This window comes from Pelobates fuscus, chromosome 7 (assembly GCF_036172605.1).
Source record: "Pelobates fuscus isolate aPelFus1 chromosome 7, aPelFus1.pri, whole genome shotgun sequence".
NCBI lineage: Eukaryota > Metazoa > Chordata > Amphibia > Anura > Pelobatidae > Pelobates > Pelobates fuscus.
In genome coordinates, this window is record NC_086323.1 from 169,475,617 (window position 1) to 169,497,263 (window position 21,647).

Sequence of the window (21,647 nt, forward strand, 5' to 3'; positions counted from 1 at the left end):
TCCTATGATGTCATCGAGGAGGTGTGGCTTCCTCTGCTGATGGCCAATCCTCATAGAGAAGCATTGAGGACCTGATGCACATCTAATGCTTCTGATAGGGAAGCATTGCATGTAGTAATGCTTGGAGTAACCTTTCAACTCCCCATATTCCAAACTTGGTATCCATTACACTTGACCCACTGCATATTTACAGACCCTCGACTGCTGATTGCTAAGCTCTAGATACATCCTGTCCGCACTCTTGAAAGTGTAATTTCAAAAATCTTGTCTAACCACGAGATGGAATTAATTACTGTTCACTTACAGGACAAAACCAGGACACATCTCCATATCGGGCAAGCTAGATTATGCACATAGCTCCTTCTATTCTGAATAATAACCGATTTGTCCAATGCAGCACCCCCTACACACGCCGTTTTCTCTATCCCCTATTATTACATCATATCCCCTAAGTGGTCACATTTAACAATCTCTTGTTAATTTTACTTAGCCATATTGGCCCTTGCTCTACTTACCTTTCCTCAATAAATATTATTTTAAAAAAACATAAATAATAAGTAATTTAATTATATTAGAAAGCAGAAGGTACCAGGTCAGCTAATACAGTATATAGGTGTTGTAGCACAGGAATGTGACCAAATTTGAGACGTTTCTCAAGGCCCGCACATTTGTCCTTATAGTTTAGTTTGTGCAGAATTATTGCCATAGGAATTCGGTAAATGTGAAGTATTTTAATTTATACATTGTAATGTGACAAGTTTATTATTTTTAGTGATTATCTTATGTGACTTTGAAAATATCATACATTATTTTAACTTCAGAAACATCTAACTGAAGTAAAGGTAAAAATAAAAAAATAAGAAATTGATTATTTGAGAAGCAATATCCCATCTTAATATGCTGAAAAATCAGACTCTTTGTCTAATGGAAGGGAGTTATGTTAAAGTTCACAAAACATACGGTAATTGGACCCATGAAAGACCAGATAGTTCCACTTCCATAAAATGATGTCCAAGTTAGTCTATATCTGTTAAGCTATGGCATTTAATAATGTCCAGATCCATATGTTTGCTGACGTGCACATATATCATATGTATATAGCTATGGTCCTTTCTTGTTGATTGTTTTATAATGAAAGGTACATTTGCTATGACCTCTCCAGTTAAGTTCATGAACTCTGCTGCAGGCGCCATGCAGAATACTTTGTGTGGACGAGTTGCCCGTATTAATGAGCTGTGGAGTTTTATAATGTAGGCAACCTGGATGATGAATTATGTAATGTGAAGAGAAACCACAGATTTCTTTTAACAGATACTGTATAACTATATCCTCATTTGTAAAATTGGATTTTGCTTCTAAATTGGATAACGTGGCCTTTCTGTGTTGACTCAGAAGCAGCTGTTTAAAATTATGGCTTTTTAGCTCAATCATGTTTGATCTGATGGCCCACTCAGTGATAAGAACTATCCTTGTTCAACCTTAACTCTTTCTCTCCTAGTCACCGGTGTCTTCTGTGGAAAAAAACATAGTGCCATTTAGCTTCCCTGCAAATTACTTAGTTGAAGAACCCTTTGATCGTTTAAAAAAAAAAAAAAAAATATATATATATATATATATATATATATATATATATATATATATTACTTATTTAATTAAAAAAATATATGTTTGGAATGTTGGGCTTCAAAACGTGACCCCCTATGTCATAGCACTTGAAATAGAACCACCATATAAATTGACTGTGTTATCTTTTTTATAGCAAGACATTTGCCTGTAAAACCTGTGATTGGGCATGAAAGTCTAAAACCAGAAAAACAAAATCCACTGGGTTTTTGAATCTGGTTTTGAAATCTGGGTATATTTATAGCAGAGAATGAGCAAAATTTAGTTGTAGGTATACATTTACAGTGTTACCATTCTATATGACCACCTCTGTGAATACAATATCATATCTTTTACCCATCCTTCATACATCACAAACATTTTAACTTGCAACCATTTTTAATTTTTTTTTTCAAAAGCCACCAGAAATTGACCCAACTGGGCCACCAACGGTAAGATTAGAAAACCAACGCAAGGATTGTTTTTGGTTTTTCCATTTGTTTCCCTTATTTTAAAATGTAATAACAGTATGTGTTTTGTTTTTTGTTATATTTTAAACTATACAAGCCCTACATGTGCTTGTTCTTCCATGCTTGAATTTTCTTTACTTTTTTTTTTTATCCTTTTGACTATATACTGTATTGTATACCACGTGGTCCCTACTCTGGATATAGATGCATATTTGAAAGTGATGCTGAAATGACAAAAATGCCTCCTATTTTTTCCTCCTTGGAACTCAGTGGGTTCCAATCTGCTGCATGTAGCATGCTTCACATTGCAGACAGTTTTTTGGCATGTGTTTTTGGAATGAGAGCTAGAATTAGCCAAGCCATTGGTGGTTTCATTGGGATTGATGTGACTATTTTAGCTGTTACTGTAAAACTTTTATGTGAAGTCCGTGGATCATGTATTGTCTCACATATTAAACAATTTTACACTAGATGCTAGAGCAGATTTTGCCACGTCTTTGAAGGAAGTAAGGTAGCAATTTAGAATTGCGTGGCTAAATATTACTAAAAGTAACACTATCAGAACTACGCTCATGTTTAATTATAGCTTTTGTCACCCAAACTGGGGGAGTGTCATTAACTCCACCATGATCGGGTGAATACTCATCTCAAACGCAAATCCTACTTTTTTTTACTGCTGTGACTCAGGGATCCTTCTCCACTCATTATCTAGTTATAGCCCCCTTTGTTAAGTGTATCCCTGCTTTAAAAAGCAATTGGTATTTTGCTAATAATGGCCTGTACTAAAACTTTGTATCTTGTTTTGACCTTTGAGACAGCACCAGAAAATTAGTGTCTCAATAGTAAATAGGAAAGTTGTAGTTTGAATTAATTACACTGTCTGTACCAGTATTTCCCAGCATTATTCTGAAAGAAAACATCTTATAGCTGTTTATTTCAAGAACCGCTTTATATTAACATTTCATACAAGTTGAATTTCCAATCACAATGTTTTACCTTTCTAAATTTTTCTAAAGTCCCCCGGTTAACTGTGCTACATAATGTTAAAAAATATATATTCAGCTAGACTGGTGACATTTTAGGGCCAGTGGTATTTTTCCACTTAACAGAGTTTGCTTTAAGGGACAATCTAGTCGCTATAACCAGTTCATCTAACTAAATTTATTACAGTGCCTGGAGTCACAACGCTCTGGCCCTCCATCCAGAACAATTAAACACTGAATGAAGATCCCTAGCCAGCCCCTTATTTTAAATATGGCTGAAGCAGAGATTATACTCTTTCTTAGCCATACCAATTCATACCAGTAATTGGTGACACTGTCAGCCAATCACTGAGGGGATGAGTTGCTGGGGACTAACATTTACCATTAAACTATTAAAAATGGTTTAACACTGGGTGGAAGGATAACTCCAGAGGACACAGTCACTATAATTACTTTAATGAGATAAATTGGTTACAGTGCCCACTGGTAACATTTACAAAGCCCCAGTTATATTGGCATTTTATTTAGAAGCTACCCTTTACATCAACTTTTCATTCAACTAGTCTCGTTTATAACTATCCCTTCTAACATCATCTTTTCATTCACATCAACAACATCGAGCCTGTGTACAAAAATAGTGCTCAAAATCTTGTATTTGTGTTAGTCCCGATAAACTTCCACTCCTTTACATACTTTTGTGCTGGAGTTTTGTTTTCTTGTGGATCAACTTTTCATTCAGTTATACCACCAAATATTAACCATTTAAAAGTCTCCCTAATATCAGTCTTTCAGACAGTCCACAACTATCAAACGCTTATCTAAGTATCCTTTAAGTTAGTCTTTCATTTAAGACACAGTGATACCATGCTTTCATGCTTTTGTTAATCTTTCATTTCGTATACATTTCATTCAACAGGCCATCTTATTCCTGCACATCCCCATTACATCAAAATGTTACTACATTAGACCACCAAATACTATATAAACCATTCAGTAGTTTCTGAAAGATCAGGTTTCAATTCAATATGCCCACGGAAATAAACCTTTTCGAAAACCATATCATAAAATAGCTTTCTTCTAACTCTCATCTTGCCTCACTTTGAACCCCCAAGGGTCAAGTAGATATTTTATATGTTTCTGTTTGTATTGTTGTCCAACTGCCCCTATTCGGTCACTATTTTAAGCCCAAACCCCTCTGTTACTCATTTCTATCCTAATGTCCCTCTTTTCTAAGCGCTCTTTATTATTGGTGTTTCTGAGTGTATATCAGAGCTCCACAGTAATAATACTCACTGTAATGCACCTTTAAACTACAATAAATGTGTTTTGAAATCAATCTGTGTAAATAAGATACATTGTTCTTGTTTTAAATTATATTTTAGTTGCAACATTCTTCATTAGTAAGTCACCTAAAATGTTATAATGTCCCCATCTTCACCCCTAAAATGAAAGTGTCCCTCTTTTCAGGATAAATGTATTCAGTGTTTTAAACACTCTGATATCCGCAATATTCTTTCCGGATTACAAAAAGCTATTTTATATGAAACATTACATTAAATAGTGCAAATAGAAGTGCATGATAAAAAAACAGTAGAAGACTGAGTGCCCTTCTCTGTTAATAGTGCTGTCTAGCAGGACCTTGCAATATTGAGTAGAAGGAGCTAGGTCTGCAGTAAAGGACTATCAGATTGTAATGGACAACTGATGATTTTCTGAGATTTTTACAGATTATTTGAGGAAGTATTTTAGTGTTTAAGATATAGGAATTAGGTGGCTTGTCATATAGTGTTTATAGTGGTGACATTTTGATAAGATTAAGATCAAGGTAAGAAAGGTTTATTTGAGCACCAAATAGTCTGTTGAGGGCATCTAAGCCAGCTTCTGTAGAAATAGTTTTCTACTTTAAGGTACTGCAAGTCTCTAGCATTCTGCAGGGAATGGTTCCGAAGCTTGATGTGCCAGATTATCAGCAGCAAGTTCAATGGGATCCAGTGATTATCAGACTGGGGTAGATTTATTTGTATGGACCTTCTAGTTACTTTAGTTAAATTGGGGCAGAATCTAGAAGGCTCTACGAGTTTACATGAGTGTCAATTTTCACACTTACATAAATTTAAAACAAGGCATCCCCGCAGATTTGCATGTCTGACTATTGCAGACTATTAAATGTGCACACCATGAGGAGAAGATATGGCTGTATTAACGATTATGGACTAATTCAGAAAGTGGAATGGCATGTGAGGATAAGTAGGCATTTATATATCATTTCAATCATCCAACCCAATTAAAACACCATGCTTAAACTAAGTGAAATATTCTTTTTATTGGCAGATTCTTTTTTTAATATGTAATGTTCTCAATTTTTTAAAGCCAGCTCCAACTGAACAAGCCCCAACTGGGGATCCTGCGGTAAGATTGGGGGAGTGTCTCTAGTTACTTTCTATTTTTTCATATTTCTGCCAGCTTGGCTTATATCATCACTTACTGCTAGGTGGGTTTTGCGCTGGCTTGCGTTCATTCCTTACATCCAACCACAAACTGAAGTATAGAAATGCATGCACCTGTCTCTGTTTTAGCCGTACATACGGTACGTTCTCGCATGGGGCTACCAGTGGCAGGTTTCCTGTGCACTACATATGATGTTCCGATGCTTTATTTAACCAGAAGTCTCTAGATCTAGGGAAGTCAACATGATCTGGTCACCTACAGCTTTGCTATTTCTTTAGGAGATACTCTGTCAATCCAGGGCCAGTTCTAGCAGATCAGAGTAGTTCCATTGCCCTGAAGGCCACTGTGTGCATTTGAGCTTCTTGTTTTTATGGTTTGATGAGTGTTCCTTATGGAAGTAATCCTGAAATTGTTTCAAGATTATTTTGGTTAATGTTGAAATTGGAACCTCTGGGACTCATTCTATCTCTTGTGCGCACTTCATTTGGTTTGAATTAACGTCATGCCTTTCAGAGCTCAGAGGACAGCGCCAGGATATCTATCACGTTCTTCCGTCTGTTTCGAGTAATGCGATTGGTAAAACTCCTCAGCAGGGGTGAAGGGATCCGAACTTTGCTGTGGACCTTCATTAAGTCTTTTCAGGTATCTAATGGGCATTTGGGACTCTTTAGTAATTTATTAATGCCTCCATGAAATCAAAGTGTGCTTATTTATTTATCTCAACTTTCTCACGGATTAACGTATTAAGAGTGAAATTTCATTTGTGTGGAACATGTTTGATATGCCACGTAAATAATGTCATTTTGCTTTCCTAGGCTTTACCCTACGTTGCTCTTCTGATTGCGATGCTGTTTTTTATCTACGCTGTGATTGGCATGCAGGTAAATAATATTCCAGTAACATCCTGCCGATCATTAAGCAATCATTGCAAATGGTGTTTTACAGCCAGCTGTCATTGATGTCTGGAAATGTTTATAAAGGACACATGACGTGTGATTCCCTTTTATTCCAGAAGTTTGGTCCTTAAGGGGTTAAAGGAAATGGTTATACATATTAAACTGGACCTGTCACTCTGGGGGTCTCTACATTTTATGCATAGATAACATCAAGGTAACATATTGTCTAAATGATAACATTAGCCTGAGCCTCTAGGGAGAAAGGGCTGAGCTACTCATATCACTTTCTTCCAAGAGTTGTGTGATCGTCGCACTCTTGTGCACATGCAAGTTATATAACTGGAGTCATGATTGGGACTTAGCCACGGTAAACAAATGTGTGTGCTTATATAAATGCACATCTTGTTTTGCAGTACCATCACAGTAAATACTATTGGTGTTAAATGGTTTTGTAAGATATAGTCAGAAGCATGACATTTGCTTTCATCAGCCAACTGAACTTGGTAATGTGGGCTACCATTTTTAATAAAAAAGGATTACATTTGTTCAGGTTGTTTTAAGATCAAGGTGTGTTGATTTTAATTAAATTCATTGGTTGTGTCTTCTTGATGTGTTGTCGGTTTAAAAAATCATTACAGCCTAAATATATATTAAACCATAATGCCAAATGTTTTTTTTTTTGTTTTTTTTAAAAGCAGGCTGGTATTCCTTGCACATTCTTAAAAAGACTAGCCCACAATTCTTTGATTATATGGGACAGGAATAGTACATGCTCCTCAACTAACATCCATCTGGCACCTCAGAGTAAAGAGATTATAGAACTATAATTCTAGGGTTGAGCGGACAGGGCACAAGTTCAATGTCTAGTGTCGTTCATAAGGCTATAATCAGTTACTATCGATTACATGCCCACCACTTACCGGTAGTTTATTATTTTATCATAGTTCCTGATGAAACTAGCAGATATGTAACACTGGTACCTCTTGTTATATTATTATTATTATTATTATTATTATTATTATAAGACTTACCAAAAATAAAAACTTACTAGAATTTCTTATTTATGTATAAAATATTTTACCAGGAAGGATACATTGAGATTTCTCTCGTTTTCAGGTATGTCCTGGAAAGATACTTGCTGTTTAATTACATTCTAATTAATTGTTATCACTTTTAATGACTGGTTAAGAGAGAGGATGAATCTTACAGGCAAATCATTTTTTAGTGTCTATAAACTAGTCACATTCTATTGCTGCTTTATTGTATTTATACATTTGTAGGAAGGTTGGTGTTTTAAAGGCAGGGTGGTCTTTTGATGAATAGCGTGTATATACATTTCTGGACCTAGGATGAAAGCCATGTGACTGTTAAAATGTAATACAAAGAAAAAAAAGACTACATGAACATCCCATATCACATCTTCATATTCTGTTTCATCTGCAGGTTTTTGGTAAAATAGCAATGAGAGATAATACTCAGATCAACAGAAACAACAATTTTCAGACTTTCTTGCAAGCTGTCCTTCTATTATTCAGGTGACAACGAATTTGATAATTTGGCTCTTCTTTTATACATTTTATTTTATTTTTAAGTTATTTTAAAAAAATCACAATTGTATCTTTTTCTCCATTATTTCATTCAAATGAAAATATGTACCTGTTTTATTTTGTAACTGTGAATAGGTGTGCAACCGGTGAAGCTTGGCAGGATATAATGTTAGCATGTTTACCTGGAAAACGCTGTGACCCAGAATCGGACTACAATCCCGGGGAGGAAAACACCTGTGGGAGCAACTTCGCCATTGTTTATTTCATCACTTTTTACATGCTGTGTGCATTCTTGGTATGGATATATCCACTTTTTTTTATACATGGGTTAGAGGCTGACCACTGGTTAGGTCAGGAACTGTTGTAGCATACTACTAAATGTTTACTAGGAAACATTATATTCCAGGTTTGATTGATAGCAGCCAGTTAACCAATATTTCTTCTGAAACCAAGTTATTTCCATTCTGGAAATTCATATGCATTTATTATATGTTGATTAATGCAGACTGAAAAAAGTAGTGTTTTTTTTTCCATTTGTTTACAGATTATAAACCTTTTTGTTGCGGTCATCATGGACAATTTTGATTATCTGACCAGAGACTGGTCTATTTTGGGTCCCCATCACTTGGATGAGTTCAAGAGGATCTGGTCTGAATATGACCCAGAGGCAAAGTGAGTTACACTAAATGGCACTACGCTTTGTATATTCTCATTTTTCAGGGTTATCAACAATCAGATGTAGCCAGTCTAGAACAAGGACTCCATTGGTCAGGCTCAGCAGGCAATGCCAATAGATGTTTGCTGGAGCAATGCCAGGAACTAGTGCTGGGCTCTTTTAGACCTACATATTTATTTATTTTTTGTTTCTAATGTTTTTATTGTTGTGTATAAATGATATCCATAAACAAGATAATCGTGATTAATTCATTGCACATAACATGTTTGATATTGTAGGTATTACATTTTGAACATGTAAGAAGATAAGAAAATAAGTCAAACAAAACGTTATAACCAAAAAATAAACTAAACTGAACTTGCTCTCTTGTGTTTTTTTGGGATACAGGCACGAGTTTAGTGCCACCTTAGGGCAACCTGCTTGGTGTTTCCTGTTCCTTGTATTTTGTGTTATTTATCTATGGGATGTTGGTCTCTCATTTACTTTGCAGGAACAACTTAACACAGCCAAATTCATCTTAATAGATTTTTACTTCCAAAACTGGCATTTTCCGTGTGTGAGGCTGGCGTTTTTATTTATTTTTTTTCTTTGTAATGTCCTGGGCTTCTTAACCCGGAAATGTAGCATGATGCGGAAATGTTTTTATTTTTATTTTAGGGGAAGAATTAAGCACCTTGATGTTGTGACCCTGCTCAGGCGTATTCAACCACCTTTAGGTTTTGGGAAGTTATGTCCACACAGAGTTGCGTGCAAGGTAAGCAAAAATAATGTTATGCTTTGGTGACTACAAAAAGGCATCATCTTCTACCAACTAAATGTGCATTATTGTATTATAATTTCTTCCTGTAGAGACTGGTCGCTATGAACATGCCATTGAACAGTGATGGGACAGTGATGTTTAATGCCACTTTGTTTGCCCTGGTTAGGACAGCCCTAAAAATCAAAACTGAAGGTAGGTTGGGTGTTGTGAGATCCTACAATAATCAGTGCAATCACCCTGGTTTAATAATGTCTGAAGCAAACCTAAGCATTTAATGAACATTTTATATGCCAGGAAACCTGGAACAAGCCAATGAGGAGCTTAGGGCAGTGATCAAGAAAATTTGGAAGAAAACCAGCATGAAGCTCCTAGACCAAGTCGTCCCTCCAGCTGGCGGTCAGTGTGAAAAACATTACAGTAATAAGTTTTAACAAGTTTGTGAGTAGATAATATAGGGCAGGGACCGAATTGTTTGGCGTTTTGAACCATTTAGAACCAGACAAATATATTCTAATCCAGAAGCTCACTTTCATCCCTTATACAAAGGTTATAAATATCCACTGGATAACTGTGCCCCAGCTAAAAGTGTTTTAAACACAAGAAACAAAGGGCTACCTCTGTATCCCAACTACCAGCTAACTCGTATTCGTCTCTGTCGCAATGCACAAGAGGTTTATCCTGGTAGACGATGTATGTCTTTCCAACCTCACAAGCTGTGGGTGACCTGTACTAAAAAAAAACATAAGCACAACATAGAACGATGGTGGCACTCTTTGAAAAACGAATGTACATTTTTATTTCCCCCCAGATAATAAAAGGTTGGTAAAAAAAAAGTGTTAACTGTCAGTTTGGCCAAAAAGCAATCAGATAGCTTTTAGCATCTCCTCATCCCAAATCATAATCAAAAAACGGGAAATATTAGTATTAATATCAGTGATCACTGTTAGTGTATATTATTGTATGTCATGTTGTTCTTATATTTATTTACTACATGTTTAAATTAAATTGTATTTAAGTGTAACACAACTAATCTCAAGCAAATGGCCACATCGACATAATAATACACATACAAAGTGCCTCTACTGAGGCAGTGGCACACTTAATTTCATTTAATTTTACTGATGCACCCATGCTCTAAGTAGAGTAATAATAACATTTTTCTATTTTACTCACATGCTCAGAGAATAGAGTTGTGCTTCTTTAAATGTAATTATCTCTGCTTAATGCCTACTGCATAGGGAGAAATATCATATACACTTATTGATATACTTTTTATTTTCTATACATGTATTTATTATTCAAAAAGTAATATTTGTATAATTAATCATTCAAATTTTGATGATACACACTGATGCTTTGAATTGCTTTAATTAACAAGCACTTTTAATTTGGTCTTAAAAAATTTTTTGTAGCATGTGTTGTGTGTATTTAATTTTGGGTTATATTAGTATCACTAGATAATAGATACATTAGATGTACAGAAAATTTATATCATGGTTTTAATATTTACGGTACTTAACGATTTACGTGACAAAGGCTGTCTTGTCGCAGCTCTCAAACAATCAATCAATTGAAAAAAAATGTTGATTGCTACAATTAGCCATTTTTAATGTTTCGGTTAGCTCAGAATGTTATTTTTTATAGCCAATTACCTCATATTATTATAATTTTTATTAAAGTACAATATTAACAATAGAATGTTCATGAGACCAGTATATGTTTCATTAGCCAAAAGTATAATCTGAGATAAAAACATCATGTTGTGAAAGGTTTTAACAATAATGTTTTGCTTTCTGCTCCAACCTACTTACCTTTAGTCAGATTACCTTATTTCTAAACCACTTTCAGCTTCAAAGATCCAGCAGCGTTCAACTGGACAATTCTGTTTTATGTCTGCTTCTATGTTTGTGTTTCACAACCAGGGGCAGGCTGGTATTAACGACTGGGCAAGTAGGGACATTTGCACCCTGGTTTGTAGGATTTCACCCATATTATACTATAGAATTGCCTGGGAAACTGTGCTGTTAATTAAGTTTGCCCTTCAAAAACAGTCCTGTTTTTCAAGGCAATGTTCTTCATTATTTCTAAATTGAACTTGCTCTGTCTACAAATATCAGAGCCATTAACATTAATTTGCCCAAAAGTCAAAATAGTTCCACTCTGCCCCTGTCCTTAAATTACTGTTATATTCTAATTGTCTGATGTTTTAAAGGTGCAGAATCCATTTCTTTCACCATCCATACCAGTAGTTGCATGATTTGAAACTGGTTATTTGTAGCTTATTCTACTTTTGTAGTCCAGAAGCAGCTTTAAGGAATGTTCAGGTCTGGAAGCAACTTGAGGACCCCAATCCAAGTGATGATGGAGACTGAGCGCTCTGAAGGTGACATTCTCAGGCTCCCAAGGGAGAGCATGCTTGGCCGCTCTGCTCTTAAGCATGTTCTAAGGAGCAGCAACAGTATTGGCGCTAGGCTAGAGTGACCTCTTTCCTCTGACATGGTGGCTGCCATTCTGGAGAACCGAATGCAGATAACCAAGGTTATAGAAGGTCTAGGAATAAAAGGGAACAAACCCAATGATACTGCACATTTAAAACAATTGTTTCTGTCTTACTTGTAGATGTTTTAGTCTTACACTTCTACTGCTTGCATGGCATAACTGAACTGCCTGTTTATTGTTGTAACAACTGTGCTTGAGCTTTCTCTGCAGCATCTATTCCTTTCAACTATTCTCTCAGAATATTCTGAAGCAATTCTGTTTTAGGGCGGTGGCATGGAACTAGTGTTGCCTCTTGCTAGCTGTATTCCCCTACATTTGTTCAAATTTTACAGATGCATGCTTCAGAATACAATACCTCTAGGAGCTGGGCCTGCATGTATGGGATCATATCCATCCTCCATCTTTACACTATCCCTACTAACCAAGTACAACATTTAGAGATTTGAAAACGTATGATTGCACAGAAACCTTAAAAGACAGACTTTCTTAGAACACAATGCTAGTCATCTAAAAGGAGTGTTTGATTGATAGGTTAAGTTGCAGGTTTAATGAAAGGCAGATGATACACTCAATTATCTCTTCGTAGATAAAATTCATAATTTATAGATGGATCCATTTTTATGTTAAAAGTAGCTTCAGAAGATAATAACAAAAATATTATCCTTTTCTATCATTTACATGAAAAGCCTTTTCATATTTAGCATTTCGGATATGGATTTTTAGTAGTAGATTTTTAGTATTTTGATAATAGTCAAAGATAAATCTATATTTAATCAGGATAAGGAATTATACATTTATTTACTATTAATTAGGGCGGATCCAGAATTCAAAATATTACCTAGAATATTCAAAACATTCAGGGAAAGTAGTGAAATATAAAATAAAAGCTTACATAATTAATATGACAGCTACTGCATGGAATAATACATAATAGTAAATAATGATAAAAGATTCAGCTGAGTCACATCAGAGTGACTTATGTACCAAGTACCCAGGTTATCCCAAAGTGTCGGCCATGTTCCTGCTCATTCCGCTTGCCTGTTATTGTCTTGCGCTAGTTTAGCCTTCTTCGTGGCGCTCTGAGGACTAGTCATGACCTGCATCCATCACATTTCTTCTTTTGGGAAGTAAGTGTTCAGCGTGCTGGTGAATGTTGCTGACTTGGGAAAGATTTGTCTGTTTATTTAGATGATGAGGTAACCGTGGGGAAGTTCTATGCCACCTTCCTGATACAGGACTACTTTAGGAAATTCAAGAAGCGAAAAGAACAAGGACTGGTGGGGAAATATCCTTCGAAGAACTCCACAGTAGCCCTACAGGTGATTATCATATTGTCTGCATTGTTATAAATAAAGTGTTCTAAGAACAATAGTTTTTTAGATTTTTTGTGATTGCAGTAATTCATGCTGGGAATATTATTGAACTTGTATTACTTTACATACATTGAGACATTTTGTATTAGTCACTTCCAGAAATGGCGTTTGGTTACAGCTTGACATGTGACAGAAATCTGTAGACTGGCCTAAATTAATTCCAGATTTGTGGACTGGTTTTTACAATCTATAAAAATGCTATTTTTAATCAAGAAGCTAATTAATTATTCAAACTGTTTACCCACTGTTGGCTTCATCAAACATTGGTGTATTTGTTTTTGCTGTACTTTGTCATTGGCTTATGATGTTTAGAACCATCTTAACCGCAATGCAAAATGGGTCACTGCCCGAGGCCCTATAATTTACATGGGCCAACAGCAACTGTCCCTTGCTTCCATTAACAGAGACAGGTACAAGCGGAAGACCTACCGCTGTGCAGCAGCACCAGAGCTCACAAGCTTCAAGAAGCCTATTGGAGCTTCCTGATGAGCATGTATGATCAGGGACCCGGTCGGGCTCTGCAGCCCTTTAACAACACCAACAGGCCCCTGACTGTTCAGCTGAGCCAGGAGCAAGTGATCTTAGGTTACCTCTTCCCATCTTTCTGAACCAGCCACGTAGCAGGGAGAATGTAAAGGAGGCACAGACTGGAGTAGGGAGAGAATGGAGAGAACCTGCTTCAGCACTAGACTGCTGGCAGCAGGATCCCACTGAGCCACAGTGAAGTCCCCATCCTGCAACTAAGGTATGGAGACAGGAGGGTGGCTAAAAATGTGTGTGTGTGTGCGCGTGTAGCAGTATGTATATATGTGCATACAAAACGGCCCCTGCATTCAAATACAAACACTACACGCAAGTATGCCACTGTTTTCAAATGGCATCAGTGCATACAAACACACAGCTGCATTCAAATGGCATTAGTACTATATATATATATATATATATATATACACACACACATACTCCAAACAAAACATTCTTACATTCCAACGTCGACCGGGGCGTAGTGTCAACCCAGCGCGATGGACGTCGGTGTTCAAATAAGGTTTTTTTTAACCCTTTATTCACTGGGTAGGAGGTCTGAGGGAGGGGGGTTCGATAGTGCCAGGAATACAGCTTTGTATTCCTTGCACTACTATTTGTTTAATGGAAAAAAATCCCAATAACAAAATTATATGCAGTTTAAATACTTCATATCCAACATGATAAGGTATGAAATGAGTGGATGGGATGTGGCTGCATCGCTGCCAGGGGGGCATGTCAACCTGATGAGACTGGCAGCCCTTCTACACAGTCAAACAGGCTTATCCACACACTAAGCCAAGCCTAGGTTTATATGTCAGTTGTCAGATTTCAAGTGCACTCACTACTCCCCCTCCCCCCCCCCAAATGAATACACATTCAAAAACACACATTCATCTTTGACATCTTAATATGTATATAAATGGATTTAGTTCCCCTCAAGTTGTGCCACTCTCAGGCATGTACCCATCCTGATCTCATACCTCCCAATGTTGGACGGTAATTGTGCAGATTTGTGTTTGTCATGTAGTGTTTGAATCTGTGAGTACAGTGAGTGTAGGCAGCTGTGTAAGTGCACGCAGGGTTAAAGGTAATGTAAGAAGTGGTTATGGTAAAGGATGGGATTAGATTACATAGTGTTTAGTGTTTATAGAATTAAAAGCTTGAGAGGGACTATAACAAACATGTATCCCTAACGCTATAGTTTTTAACTACGTATTTTAGTGTCCACAGTGTGAGAATGAAAAAGGTGTCAGGTCCCCCTAGTTTTTACCCTGCAGCTGAAAACATAGCAGTTTCAGAGAAACTGCTATGTTTACATTGCAGGGTTAATCCAGCCTGGAGGCGCTTCCGGGATTTACACTGATTTGATGTCCTCACGGATCCCAATAACAGGGTGGAGATCCTGGAAAAGTGAGATCTTGTGAGTCTCAAAGTCGATAGGTGACTTGTTGTGCATCGCTCTCAGTAAGGCTTACTTGTCTTGTCTCGTGCCACAGCATAGTATTATGTCTCTTGTGGCTGTGATCGGCTCCCTAGGGGACTTGGCGATGTGGTAAGCTCCATCTTGTGTAAATTGCTTGGCTTGTTTCGCTGGGAGTAGCTTAGATACCATTCTCCTCATGAGGTGTGGTAGTTCCTCAGTAGACACTGTTTCTGAGACTCCTCTGATCTTGATATTTTTCTGGCGCGATCTCTTGTCCAGTGCATCGATTCTCAGCGAAGTTTCTGAGTGGTGCACCTGTAACTGCGTGACAGAGTCTCTTACTGCCGCAATTTGGTGTTGTAAGTCGGCTATGGTTGAGTCAGTCGCCTGGACACGGGCGGTGACCGCCTGTACTTCTGTCCGCACCGCGGCTATGTCAGCAGCAAAAAGTTTTTGGATGCGGTTAAAAAGGTTATCTATGTCCTGTTTAATCGCAGGTTGGTCGGGGTGTGCGTGGTTTGGGACCCCGCTGGGGGTGGCCCCTGGGCAGTGTCACTCACCCCTTCCTTCTTTTGGTGGGAATAGGCCTCTGTCTTGGTCTGCTCCAGCTCCCTGTGCTTCGGCGTGCGTTGAAGCAGCATGCCTATGTCCTGCATATCTTGGGAAGCGGGTGCCTTGGATTTGTGGGATTTTTTTCCCCATCTCTTCTGTCCTCTGATTCTGTGCTTGCTGGAGGTCGGGTGTGAGCCAGTCCGGGTCCCACCAGGCCGCAGAGGTGTGCGGCATGATTCTCGGGCCGACCGTGTGGGAGGCTGGCGTTTTTATTTGGCGCCCGGTTGCTGGAAAAAAGGCATCGGTGTGTGCCTCTCGGTCTCCTGCAGCCGATGTCAGTCTGCAGGTAAGTCTTTGACCAGCGGATTGGGGAGATTTTACCGTTTTTTGGTAAGAGGCTTGTGGAGCTCCAGACATGGCGTCTGTGCTGGTCGCCTGTTAAGCCCTGCCCCCAATAATAATTTTTGATGCCCTATATGCATACATATATATGAATTTTTTTTTAAAATTTATTTTGGTGGTGCATGGAACGGTCATAGCGTTACATTCCAGTTTAGCCAGACATTGGCTGCAAGATTATACAGTAGTAAAGCAGTAACAAGGCACCTTTTTGTTTTTATAGATAGGTTAACAAGATGGAACAGTAAATTCATGTGAAAGGTAGAGGGCTACAACCAGCAATAGAGGCATGTCAGTGTTGCAGCATCACAAGCGTTTCCCACTTAATTACTTGGACTGATTTTGCGAGTGAACTTAAGCAGAGATGTGCGTATACTAAAAAAGTTAGGACATGCTGCCGTGTTAGATTAAGTTGAACTAGCTTATAGGACTGCGTGGTATGTAATTCCGACTACCTGTGCTTTAAAGAACATAAAGATAAACGTGCGCGTTTCATAATATAGATTTCACACAACAAAACAATATATAAGTGTGAGACTTGCTTGAATCTGAGCCAGTCTGAGCTTGGGCACTCTCATCACATAGACATAGTTAATAAACTACTAGTAATACCCCCCCGTGAACCCCCGTGCAAGCAGACCATAAAACAGAGAGGAAAAGCAGACGTTCGTGGGAGTCCTTTTGGAGCATAAAAACCCGAGTGACAGTGAGCTTGATAGTAAGTCCTAGTCCCCACAGTGTCAGCCGATGCCTTTTAGGGGTTGAGTGTGTGCCCCCTGTGTTAGTCGGTGTGGTAGTGGTGTGAGCTGCAGTCCCCTCGGTCCGTGGATAGGGTGTCTCAGCGTGGGCAGACATCTGCGTTGGTAAGTATAATGTAGCTCCGGTAGTGGGTCCTGCCTGTCCATGTGGTCGTAGACTGTAGCTGTACCCATGGTGTCGTGCTGTCGCGGTCTCCGTTGTAGGCCTTGTGGTCCGCCGCTTGTTGGTGTGTGTGTGAGGTGGCCAGTACCTCTCTTAGGCTGTGTCACTGCCGGGCGGTGAGGCCGATTCCTGCGCTGCTGCTGTACGGGGGTGCCCTCGGTATGCTTGGCCTCAGTCTGGCTGTGGTTGACTTTAGTGAGGCTCCGGGTCTTTGCTAGCAGGGTGGTCTTTTGCGGGAGCCCATGGGGCCCGGGAAGGGAGCTTGCAGTGCGTGCCGGGCCTCTCGCTGGAGCCTCTCGTACTGGGTCTTGTGGCTTGCCCTCCAGCTGGGTCCCAGGCTCCGAGGGCCACGCAAGTTTTTCCAGCCGCTCCCAGAAAGAATATGCGGGTGAGCCGGAGCTCCGTGTCTCGCCTGGCCTCGTAAAGGACTGATGCGTGTGTGCCGTCCGCCATTTTGTCGGCCATGTCAGCGGCTTCCACAACGTGCGGTCGTTTCATCCGCTCATCTCCTTTCAAGGGGATCGTGAGGGGGTGGACCGGTCCAGGGGGGGGGGTGAACGAGGGCCCGGAGGCCGGCACCTGGCTAGTACAGGCTGCAGGAAAGCGACCATCTTCCATGTGCCTGGGTGACATCGTCGTTTGGGTGGTGTCTGTGTGTGCGCCCCAGTATCGCCTGTCGCTTGGTGGCCTTTAGGTAGTATTTTAATGCCGTTTTGATGTATGAAATCTGCTTTGTTTGCCCAAGGTTTCAGGAGCTGGTGAGACATGCTTCCTCACAGTTCAGTGGTCAGGACCCGCCCCCCGAATAAAATGTTTTTAAAGGGACACTATAGTCACCTGAACAACTACAGCTTATTGTATTTGTTCAGGTGAGATCTATAGCTCCCTGCAGGCAATCTAATGTAAACACTGTATTTTCAGAGAAAATACAGTGTTTACATTGATTGATAGGAATACCTCCAGTGGCCGTCACTCAGACGGCCACCAGAGAGACTTCCTATCATGTAGGGCCCTAAAAAGGCCTTGTACACGTCAGACGTATTAAAATACATCTGACGTGTGCAGGAGAGAGAAGGCACTGTGTGCGCGCCTTCTCTCTCCTTCCTGTCAGCAGAGGAGAGGGGGTGGGCAAAGACAGCGAGCTGAGCTGTCAGTCAGCTCAGCTCGCGGCCGTGCACACCACGCACATGCGCGGTAGTGTGCTCAGGACTTCATAGAGCAGCATGAATGCCGCCCTATGAAGTATGTGTGTATGTGTGGCGAAGCCACGCATGCGCACAAGGGAACAATGACGCTTCCAAATGGAAACGTCTGATTGTTCCCTGCTCGCACCAGCCTATTTCGTCATTTTGAAGAAATAGGGGGCGCGGCTTCACGAGGCTCCTGGCGCTGGAACCAGGTAAGTAAAATCGTCTGCCTGGAGAGTCCCTTTAAAATAACCAAAATTAAAAAACATAAATTCTGCGTTTTACATTTAATAATCCAAAACGCTACACAAAAGTATTTACTTATAGATTTATAGAAAGTATATCCTACAGGCTGTGTAACTAAGAACATTTTGACACTTTTAATTTAACCATTTTATCATGAACCTAGGTCAAAATATATATTTTTATCTTTTCAAAGATAAAATATCCTCATTCAAAACTGAACACAAGGTGATATTAACTGGATATTGTTTAGAAGCATTTGCATTATTACACTTATCACAAAACCAAACAATAAAAGAGGCAAAGTGAGTACAACAGCTATTAAAGCTTTTCTCTGACTGAAAGTTAGCTTCCAGACACATCGATACCCCTATCAAAGCATCTAAAGTTACATCAAGGGGGTTCGTCCCAAGGTTTACGTTTCAATGGGATTGAAAAAGTCACTTTAGGTCCCAGAAAAGGTGATATTGATATATTGATAAAAAAAACTACTCCAGAGAGAGAGTTATTGGATATATAAATTAAAAACGCTATGCCCATTGGGACTTAATGAAGGGTTTTCCTATACCTCATTAATCTCTGAGTAAATTTTAACCTTCATAAATCTAAAGCACATGTGTGTGTATATGTATATATATATATACTTTGTAAGGCAAAAGCTAACCATCACTTGATAAACCAATAATATGCTCACCCTAACTACTGTAAATATTTAGCTCCACGGTCCAAAATTCAGCGCAATCTAATAATGAACCAAAAGTGTATCCTAAGATAATATTTGAAAATCTTATAGCATTGCACTAGGGCCGAATTAAATAACCTTGACATGTTAAACCATCTATTACCAGTTAATGCCATCCTGAATTTTAACCCTCCTGACTATACCATGGAAACAGTCGGGAAAATCAGAATAAGTACCCTAATCTATTCTCATAAATTTCAGTCAATAGATTCATTTGATCAAATAAATAACTTAATAGCACATCTATTCAGTTTCACACAACAATCTATAAAACAAGATCTTGATAATCTATTCAACCATAGTCATCTAAGTGTTAACATCTGAATAAAAACTGGATTTATATATCCTGACCCATCACGAAAATTGTAAACGTGATGAGTTTCTCACAAATCAATAGTATGACCGTGGGAAATAGACAATGTTATATACTGGAGACTACAAGAAATGGCAACAATGAATGTCTAAAACACTGGATACATAAATTAGTAGCAAAAGAATTGCGATTAAACGGTATCACCAAAGTGGTGAGACATTCTGAAACTGGCACAGGAATGAATACTGTTCAACTTAATGCCAGATCGTATAATAAATAATGGGCTCCATACAAATAGACAACGTTGGATTTTTTCAACGGGTCTGAATGGCTGATACTAATATTCACTGAAAATTCCTCAAGTCTTATTACATTACTGGTTTAACCCCTTAAGGACCAAACTTCTGGAATAAAAGGGAATCATGACATGTCACACATGTCATGTGTCCTTAAGGGGTTAAAATACCACAATATTGCTTGCAGAAAAATTTAAGAATTTACTAATCACTGATCACAATATTCATGTATTCAGTATAAACTATCTAATAAGTGGATCCACATTAAAGGGACACTCCAGGCACCCAGACCACTTCTGCTTATTGGAGTGGTCTGGGTGCCAACTCCCTCTAATCTTAACCCTGCAACTGTAATTATTGCAGTTTTTTATAAACTGCAATAATTACATTGCAGGGTTAACTCCACCTCTAGTGGCTGTCTACTAGACAGCCACTAGAGGCCACTTCCTGAATCATAGCAAAGAGTTTCTTTGCTAGAGCGTCGCTGGACGTCCTCACGCTGTGTGAGGACCTCCAGCGTCGCTCATTTCTTCATAGGAAAGCATTGGAAATCTTTTTCAATGCTTTCCTATGGGGAGCGTTAATGCGCCCGCGCATGCGCATTAGGTCTCCTCGGCCGGTGGGCGGGATCAGTCTCACCCACCGGCCAACGGAGACAGTAGGAGGAGCGGCGCGGAGGAGGAGACAGCGACGAGGGACATCGCCGCTGCCTCAGGTAAGTGACTGAAGGGGTTTTCACCCCTTCAGTAACCGGGGATTGGGGGTGGGAGGGAGAGGGTACCTCCAGGTTAGGGAGCCTGTGTGGCCCGAGTGTGTCAAGCGGGTTCATTGCGGTCATACCGGTTTCTATGCTGGTTCCCCTTGAGGGTCCCTCAGTCGAGGGTTGTATAGGAGTTTGTGGGTGTTAGCGTAGGGTGGGGTCTGTGGCACCTGTTGTTGTGGGTCTTATGCCATGCTAACATAGGCGTCTAAATGTACACTGGGACCTATTTTGTGTGCGGGTTACATGTGGTATGTATAAATAGTAATAAGTACCCCTAAACAAGGAGGTGGCGGGGGGGGGGGGGGTGAATGGGCTTGTGGCGTACCGTCGCCCTGGTTTGCTGTTGTAGCTGTGTAGGAGTATATGAGCAAGGGTTCCATCTCCCAGTGGGGTTGTCCTTTGTTGGACCAACCCATTAGTGTGTCGCTATGTCGATGGGTATTTTGTGCACAGTGTTGAAAAGTAGGAAGAGAGATGTAACGGATCGATGGGCACCCCGACTGGGTACCTCCGTTGAAGGATGCTCCTGAGGACTCCAAGCACTGCAGCAGACACCACAACCACCGAACCGGAGAAGCATACGAATGCTTTCAAGCATATGAATGCTGTAAATAGCTGAACAGGAAAAGCTTACACTCCTGGCAATCGGCATACAATCCAATTCCACCAATAACGAGACAACACTTCGTTTTGAGGTCAAGCAGAACTGACTGTACTGACACATACAGCCTCTTTTATTCACAATCCACAAACATAGTACTGCCCACAGGGTTTTGAAATACAACCAATCAATCCGTACAATACACACAGGCACTCCCACACGAAATCCTCCCCTCTGCCTGTGATATGATTACTGAACACAATGGGTAATATAATTATCACAGGCAGAGAAATACAGTTTATGCAACATATTAATAACTTCCAAAATATACATGCCACAAACATAAAAATCATATTCAAACTCAGCACACTTTAATTATAAACATAGTCAAAATTCAGCCAATTCCATCCAGGGGTTAAAAAGTTAGC

General features: G+C 39.4%; 1 protein-coding gene across 1 annotated transcript in view; it reads left to right on the forward strand.

The window, feature by feature from the left end:
- Positions 1–21,647, forward strand: part of CACNA1D (calcium voltage-gated channel subunit alpha1 D) — a 319,738-nt gene that overhangs the window by 235,312 nt on the left and 62,779 nt on the right. The window contains exons 32-41 of the mRNA XM_063426916.1: positions 2,022–2,054; positions 6,017–6,145; positions 6,319–6,384; positions 7,843–7,934; positions 8,082–8,241; positions 8,491–8,618; positions 9,280–9,376; positions 9,472–9,574; positions 9,677–9,778; positions 13,070–13,200. Of these exons, the coding sequence (XP_063282986.1) occupies positions 2,022–2,054; positions 6,017–6,145; positions 6,319–6,384; positions 7,843–7,934; positions 8,082–8,241; positions 8,491–8,618; positions 9,280–9,376; positions 9,472–9,574; positions 9,677–9,778; positions 13,070–13,200 (1,041 nt within the window). The remainder of the gene's footprint in view (positions 1–2,021; positions 2,055–6,016; positions 6,146–6,318; positions 6,385–7,842; positions 7,935–8,081; positions 8,242–8,490; positions 8,619–9,279; positions 9,377–9,471; positions 9,575–9,676; positions 9,779–13,069; positions 13,201–21,647) is intronic.